The sequence below is a fragment of the Lepisosteus oculatus genome, chromosome 16 (genome assembly GCF_040954835.1).
Source record: "Lepisosteus oculatus isolate fLepOcu1 chromosome 16, fLepOcu1.hap2, whole genome shotgun sequence".
In the NCBI taxonomy this organism is placed as follows: domain Eukaryota; kingdom Metazoa; phylum Chordata; class Actinopteri; order Semionotiformes; family Lepisosteidae; genus Lepisosteus; species Lepisosteus oculatus.
In genome coordinates this window covers 17174150-17182654 of record NC_090711.1, presented here as the reverse complement: position 1 = coordinate 17182654, position 8505 = coordinate 17174150, and the positions used below count along the sequence as shown (strand labels likewise).

Genomic DNA, 8505 nt, shown 5'->3' with positions numbered 1-8505 from the left:
TTTAGGATAATTCTTTTGGAAGCAGGTGGGCTCTGGTGAGGGACAAGGAAGTGTGACAACAAGGGTCAGTGCAAAAGTGATGATTTTAAGAAGAATATGTGACTGGATTGGAGAGAATAACACACAGGGTGACTAGAGTGATGCCAAAGAAATGTAAATAACAAACAAAATGGAGCTGACTAGGAAAGTGAGGGAAAGCTAACCTGTCTACAAAAGAAAACCCAAAACGGTCTTCGGCGTCTTCAACACCCTAGCTAACCTCCACTGACTACCCAAAACCATACAAGACAAACGGCACTCACCCGTACTAAACTAGTGTGACTAATACAAAATCAACTAAGTGTGTAGAATGTACCCAACAACCTAAACTAACCTTATACACAAAAACACTAGGAAAAAAGTGAACTAGGAATACAAATAATGGAAAACGAGAGCAATCAACAGGAACAGGGTTCAAAAGAACACAGAGGTTAAACATATAACACGTTAGGGCAAGGTAATGGCAAACAAGAATAAACACAAAAAACGAAAATACAAAGAAACGAACAGAAACCAACAAAGCCGAAGCTATACGAAAACACACACACACAAAACAAAACAACAAACCAACAAAGCTGAAGCAAAAGTGAACTGAAGCTATAACCAAAGCGAAATGAAGCAAAGCAAAACCAAGCAGGAACAAAGTCAAACAAAAGGCCTCTCCTGCCTGAAAACCTCCATGTTATATACTGAATAAGATGAGTTCTGATTGGCTGAGAGGCTGATTGATGATGATGTCATACGGAACAGTGGTGTAATGGTGGGCCAATGAGGGAGGGAGAACAATCAAGAGTCAGCAGTGTGGAACATAACAAAAAAAACACAGACCACACACTGGGACGTAACAGCAATATATTCAATCAATATATTTAAATTGTAAATGTTGCAATTTGCCATTGAGGCCCAGTGTACACAGTTAAAACATTTTTAATATCAGATTAATTATCGTTTCCGAATTAGTGGTGTACAGTAGGTAATGACATCTAGATGAAGTCTGTCTACAAGAAAGACTGTAATTATATAGTTGATATACAGTATGGATATCTGTGGAAACTACTTCATGGAATTCTTTAAATTGTGTGGTAAAGGGAAATATAATTTTTTGCTCATGTTGCCAAATTAAAAACTGCAGTAGATGCTTTTCTTGCTAGGTGAGGGAGACACTTAATGATCTACTATAATTTATTTTAATGACATTTATGACAAATTTTAAATCACTCAGTAAAGTCTGACCAGAGGAGTGGTTCTAGAGCCATCAGGTTTGAGCTTGACTCAGCTGACTGAGCTTTAGAGAGGTACAGTATGTGGCAGCACACTTGGTTGTTACCACATTGAACCACTGGTAAGTTAAAGAAAGCGGTTGAGTGGTTCATATCAACAAAAGAAAGCAACAAAGAAAGGGTTTATCCTACTACTATAAGCCAAACTATGTAAGGTTCTCTCTCTCTCTCATATCCCACATTGAGTTAAAAAACATCATTTACAGTATGTATAAGGGTTTGTGATTTCCAAGCGGGAATCTATCAAGCTAGGTTTCCCAGGAAAGGGAATCTTGAGAAAACTGGGGTTACAAACTTTGAAAGGTTTAGGTCTCACCCACACACTCAGGGTGAGAAACACCACCTTTGCATATCTATTTCCTCAAACGAGATGACAAAATCCAGGCCTGCTGCTGGAACCGGTGATGTGACAGAAAGATTGCAGATTGTGATAGAGATGGTTTATGTTTTATTCTTTTTCTGGAACAACACATGCTGTATTTGACAGATTAAAAGATAAACTTGAAGAGACTCTTCCAAAAGAGTACAAATTTATTTTAAGATGATTTTAATCTTCTGTCATATATAACTCACTTGTATCCAGCACATATCTGCCTAATTAATCCCAAGAATCACATTTTATATTGTTATATCTTTAGTTATACCAATTGTGGTCATGTAGAACCACTGAGCATTATGAAAAAAAGAACAGTCTAGTAAAAGAAAATTAGAGTTAGCCACATATATTAAATTATTTATTAGTGTGGGAGATACTGTATAGACTGTACAGATAAATAATAGACAGAGACATTTGTAAAAGATGTGCCAAATATTGTTAACATTAAGGTTGTGCTTAAGTCAGAATATTCAAATCATTTTTTTATAGCTATGAAATTGAATTGAAAAAATAGATTTTGTACTCTACTCTTATTGTACTTTTCCTGTCTTTTTTCTTTATTCAAGATGAACAGAATCCTTGGGTTTGATAGGAGCTTTAAAAAAATTATTATTATTATTATTATTATTATTATTATTATTATTATTATTATTATTATTACAAACAGCATTATATCTGGAAAAATAGTAATAGTTATTGTAATTAAGGAATAAATAGAAAAATTAAACCATCTGTTCCTAGTTTCTGGACCCAGATCTCTGGAGTTGGAAAATCCTGATTTAATGTTACCAGAACTCCACTAAAACATTTGAAAATTATACAATTCCTAGCCTTAACAATAAAATAAACTAAAACCTAATCTTAAACTAATTAATATGCAATATTGTTTACTTTTTGTGTGAGTGATTAACCAGTTACTAAAGTTGTGTATGTATGTGGGTGTGTATGGGTGTCCTCATAAAGAGGGAGGATTCAACTGCAGCTCTATTTAAGGGCCCACGTGTACTGTGAAGTTCCACAACTGAGACTTAATATCTCTTCTCTGCTGAACACAAAGGAAAAAAACTTTACAATCTGTAAATCATAAAATAAATTTAAAACAATGGTGTCATTTACTTGCAAAGTGTCTGTGACCACTGGCAAGATGGCTTTTGCTGGAACCAATGACAATGTTTATATCACCCTGATAGGTACTGATGACACAAGTGACACCTTTAATCTGCACAACTGGGGTCAAAATCTGGTCCGTGGAACTGTGAGTATCTAAATAAATTCTATTGTATCTATGAACACAAAACTAAAGAATCATGTTTGTTCTCTATTTGTTCCTGCAAATGGTAACATGTATTCATAAAATAGACAACAGGAATTTAATGTTTGTATATTTCACATTGCTGTGCAGTTTAGGCCATTGTCCAGTGTTACCAAAATCAAAGTTTATTTTGAGAAAATATGCTGGTACATCTTAAATATTATGTATAACATTAAATAACTATATGCTTCAACATTCACATATATTGTATGACAATATTTGAGGGTAGACCTTTCATCTAATTGTGAGTTTTGGTAATAACCAGATATAAGATCTGAGTGACTAATGAGAAACACTTTTCACTATACTATGCACCCGAGTAAGTATAATGACAAATAAAGTTTTTTTTTAATACCTTAGTGTAAAATTCATTTTGTGATTTTAATGGTTTCCTTTGAAATGGGCTATTCTCTAAATTGAAATGCAAAAGGGAAGAGAGAGTAAATAAATAAGCCAATAATCAAATAAATAAAAAAATAATCAATAAAAATAAAATAAATAATCAATTAAACCTTCCTAACGATTATGAAACAAGGAAAAAAACAGTCCGGGCTGCTCAGTGGCACAGTGGTTAGCTTGCTGCCTTGCAGAAGAGGGCCCTGTTCAAATTCAGACCTGGGGTGCTACAGTATCAGTTTGACGTTTGTACAGTATGTTCTCTCCCTGTTGATCTGGGATTCCTCGGGGTGCTCTGGTTCCCCCCCACAATCCAGACATATTGGTGGCTTAATTGTCTTCTGGGAAGAATGGCCCTGGTGTGAGTGTGTCTGTGTGCCCTGGTAATGACTGAGATCCTGACAGAGTGTGTCTTGTCTTGTGCCTGTCGCTTGCTGCATAGTATCCAGATCACCTGTGACACTGATATCGGGTTAAACAGTCAATAAATGGATGGAAAAAAGTTAAATTCTAAAAAAAACCAATATGACAGCTTAAAGACAATATTTAAGAAAATAAAACTAAAAATAAAAAAATCAAAGTTTTAAGACAAATGTTTTTACAAAATAAAGAAAGCTTTTTAAATATGTAGATATAAAAATATTAAGAAGCTATACAAGTTGTAAAAATGTAATACTATATATATAATATGCTATAGAAATGTTGAAAAGAGCAGTGAGTTGAAGGTGCAGAAAGAAAACAGCTGGAACTAACTGCTATTAAACTCCACGACTTAAACAAATCTGCCTGCCTGCTTGTATCTCAGTGCAGTGTCAGGTAATGAGAAACATCACATGCAGCACGGGGGAGCTCTTACTCTCTCATTGTCATACAGCCCTGTAGCACAAAGGCATGGAATTTCCTGTAAAGGAAACATCCCAAGGCTGTTACATGTCAGTGAAGCTTCTATACCTGCTTATGCAGGTCGTTTATCTCTGCATAAATATTTAGCTTTTTCTTCATATTTGAGAGTGAAAACTTCCTAGTTTTGTGTTCAAGGAAATGAAAAGGTGGCATTAAAGAACTATGGGTACAGTAAAGCAACATGAGCATAACATTCCTTTAAATCTTGGTGTTATCGTTTCTTTAGTAATAGTAAATGACCCATTAAGACAAAAAACGTATATTCACATTAAAACAAGGACAGAAGAAAAAAATCAAATGAGATTAGGCTAACTAATTTAGCTCATTTGGTTTAATCTGAGGATCCCTTCCAGCCAGTTCTTAAAAGGAGGCAGGTTATGAGCTTTAACAACATGGTTGGCCATCTTGTGCCATTCTCCGTCACATTTTTAAATGCACTTCCCTGTAGTTTCCATATTGCTGGTACATTTATTTTGGACCAGTTTTTCATGGTTAATGTTTCACTGTTGATACTGAGGACATTCAAAGACTGTGTAAATGACTCTGAGGATTTTTGTTATGTGAAAGATGTGTAAAAATTATCATACTAACTTTCCCTTTTAGTATTTTAAAATGTGAAATAATGAAATCCATTGTAAAAGATGTGAAAATAATCTGAAAAGTTTAAAACCACACAAAGGATTCACCACTATTCCAGCTATTTCCAGAAAGACTCCACATTAAAACAAAAAAGTACAATAAAAACATATTTTCCTGATACATGTGTGTTTTTTTACAGACTAATGTCTACTACTTTAGTTGCAAAAAACATCTGGGGGACATTGTGCTGATCAGGCTGGAAAAATCTCCTCATCTGCTCGGAGATGACTGGTTCTGTTCGATGGTGACAGTGGAGTTTGAGGAGAAAACCTACAACTTCCCTTGTTACAGATGGCTGAAGGGGAAAGAGAGCCTTGAGCTGAGAGAGGGCAAAGGTATTCATTCCTTCTTATAAATAAGACATTTCTGGGTTTTAAGAATAAAAATGTTCTATTGTTTTCTATGATGCATAGCGTTTGCATGTCATATTAACAGTAAATTATATGTACAGATATGTTTATTTAATTAAATATCTGCTAACAGTTCATAAGATTCTGTTTTAATAAACGAACAGTGACTAACTTATAAATCATAAACAAGTAGGTATTGGAATGTTCCTTACATTTCACTTTGGATAATAATATAGGGACCCCTAATAACTTATAATGTGGCATCAGAGGTGCTACCCTGTAGTCTGATGTTATCAGATCACAAATGCTAAACAAGTCTTGACCTGGTCAGTACTGGTGCTGGTGACTGGAATATCAGGAAACTAAGCAACTGCTGTATTTGGTGTAGAGACACTAGTAGGTGTCTCTGTACCCATTAGCCCAGAGTTTCTCAAACTAATGTCCAAGAGTGGTGATGCTGTCTTTCAGATGAGATATTAAAACATGGTCTTGACTAATTGGTCATTGAAAACCCATGTTACTGTTTTCAAGTGTAGGGGTGTCAATCTGGTGTTATACATTCCTCTCTGGGTTTGTAAAATCTAACCTTCTTAAGGATCTGCTTCATTCAGCTGTGCTGTGCACCTGTGCACATCAGTGATGGAAGGTGTGAATCCCTTCCCCTTTTTTTCTTTAGGATTCTTTGGAAAAGATTAATTAGAATATATTCAGAATTCATTTGAAAAGATTTCTGTGACCCTGTACTGGATAAAGCAGACAGGAATGGATGGAACTAAAAAGACTATACTGTATCTGTTATTTTTTCTGTCTGGTTGCACACCAGAAACTTTCTAGTAGAATTGGGCTTTACTTCATCTTTGCTGTGAAGGTTACAATATAATGTTTGCTTTTAAATGTTGCTCACTAGATATTATACAAGATAATATATGCTTATTATTTGTGTCAAATGAAACACATTTACTACCTGCATTAAAACTAGACCACATTTGAAGTGAACCTAATTCCTTCATTTGAAAGTAATGTTTTTCCCTGTGAAAATAAACCATACATTAGTGCCAAATAAACTATAATCTGGTCCAAACAAACAAGATATGAAGAACAACTTATTGATTAAAAAAAAATATATTACAATAAAATGTTAATAACATCTGGTTTTTACAGAACAATTATCTTAATTTGTCTCTACACAAACAATACACAATGTCATAGACATCAAAAAGTCCAATCCAGCACCTTACAGTCAAAATCATTGTAAAGGGTTAGTAAAGTTTTGACAATGCTACAATACATCTTCACTTATCTTACACATGAAAATCCCCTCTACCCTGTCTTCCAGCAAAGAAGCCACAGGAAGATCAACTTGACATCCTGCAGAAACACAGAAAGAGTGAGCTGGAGAGCCGGAGGACCTTGATTCAGTAGGTGTAAAATACAGATAATTCAAACAGGACTAGAATAAATTGCCCAGTTGCACACTCCCAGCAAGTATGAGCAAGACTTGGACTTGTTTCCTATTGCTTTTTGGAAAAAAAATAGAAAATACTGAATCATGGTCATTCCATGTTATACATTTGATTAGAATTAGAAATTAAAAAAGCATTGTGTTCACGTCAGTTATTTCAAGTGGCCGTAAGTTCTAGCACACATTCACATTCATTCAATCCATTGTGCTCCAGACTCTTTGTATGTTTGGACTTTTTTATCTTCAGAATTATTTTTTCTGCTGCCATCATTAGTTATATGATCAATAAAAATGAATGAGTCAGTTCAAGAGGTGGCCATTAATGACATTTCCTCCACCATGCTTTACAGATCATAGAGTGTTCATTTAGAACTTACAGTTCCTTTCTTTCTTCACTTGTTTCCATGGTTGTGGTAAAAGTTAACTTGTAGATCTCACTTGTCTTTGGAACCCGGATATCTTTCCATAAAACATTGTTCTAAAACTCTACTAGTTCATTTTTGTACTTCTGAGCATCTTCAGAAGTAAAGTGGATGTAATGTCAAAGCATGGTCATAAATTACCTTTAAGTGAAACTCATTTGTCTTTACTGATAATGTCATTAATTTGGCTCTAGATTGCCAGAACTTTCCCAAACTCTAACAAGTCACCCTGAAAGACTCCCAGCTGGGGACCTTTCCCTTGCCCATTACTTCCCCTTGTTGAATTTGAGTATTTGACCCCAAAACCCTCAATATCTAAAATAAGAACACTACAAAAAGGAACTTTTTTAAGAACTTTAAGTCCAAAGACCAATTTGTGAATTACTTTGTGAACATCAGGATGTTACATCACGCATCATAAAGAGAGACCGCTACTGTCATGTCACTTTTTACCAGCTGTGTTTATTTGTTCAGAATTCTATCCAGCAGGTAACCATTTCTGATCAAATTCTCCTTAACAAGAGAAACTGTGGGAGCACATCTAATGTTTCCCTGGTCCCATCAATCTCTGATTGATTGAATAAAAGAAATATTAAAAAGATATGTGGGATAGCTGGTTGGTAATGGGTAACTGGTTGTTCCAGTCACTCTTAACCACTTGTTTTAAATGTTTCTCACACAGATGGGCTGCTACAGAAGAAAACACTCCAAAACATGTGCATTATGAGAGACCAGAGGATTTGCCTTCAGAGCTGCAATTTTCATACACCAAAGAGACTGAATTGGACTTTTCAATTTTCAAAGCGTAAGACCTAATTAACCTATTAGAATGTATTCTATTTATTTATTAACTTAATAGAATGTATTCTGTACAGATAATGTATGTCACATTCTTAAAAGGCTGCACAGGTAGTTTATTATAATAATAATAAACTTTATTTAATATAGTGCCTTTAAAGGTGGCTTCTCAAAGCGCTTTACAGGATGACAACAACAATAAATAAAAAAGAATACACAAGATAAAACACAATTACATGGATGGTGGTATTAAGAAAAGCAGAGGGGTGAAGAAAGGAACCAGTTACAGATGCAGCCATTCAAAGTGCGCGGTACAGACATGTACCGGAGGTAATTGGCTACGGCGTCGCGCATCGTGATGCAAGATGCCGCGTGGTACCGCGGTACTTGATTGGTTGACCGACAGGTGCAGTCGTGGTCCGTTGGTTTGTCGTAGAAAGATTTACAGTAAACGTCTTTACTGTGCCCGTTGTAGTATTGAATATTCATATGGAATTTTACCACTGAAGGGAAATCTTAGTAGCTGAG

The 8505-nt window shown here is 35.1% G+C and overlaps 1 protein-coding gene across 1 annotated transcript in view; it reads left to right on the top strand.

The window, feature by feature from the left end:
• Positions 1-2736: 2736 nt before the first annotated feature.
• LOC102697403 (polyunsaturated fatty acid lipoxygenase ALOX8-like) overlaps positions 2737-8505 on the top strand; it is a 44784-nt gene continuing 39015 nt past the window's right edge. The window contains exons 1-4 of the mRNA XM_069179474.1: positions 2737-2950; positions 5085-5280; positions 6632-6713; positions 7862-7984. Coding sequence (XP_069035575.1) covers positions 2798-2950; positions 5085-5280; positions 6632-6713; positions 7862-7984 — 554 coding nt within the window. The 5' untranslated portion in view covers positions 2737-2797. The remainder of the gene's footprint in view (positions 2951-5084; positions 5281-6631; positions 6714-7861; positions 7985-8505) is intronic.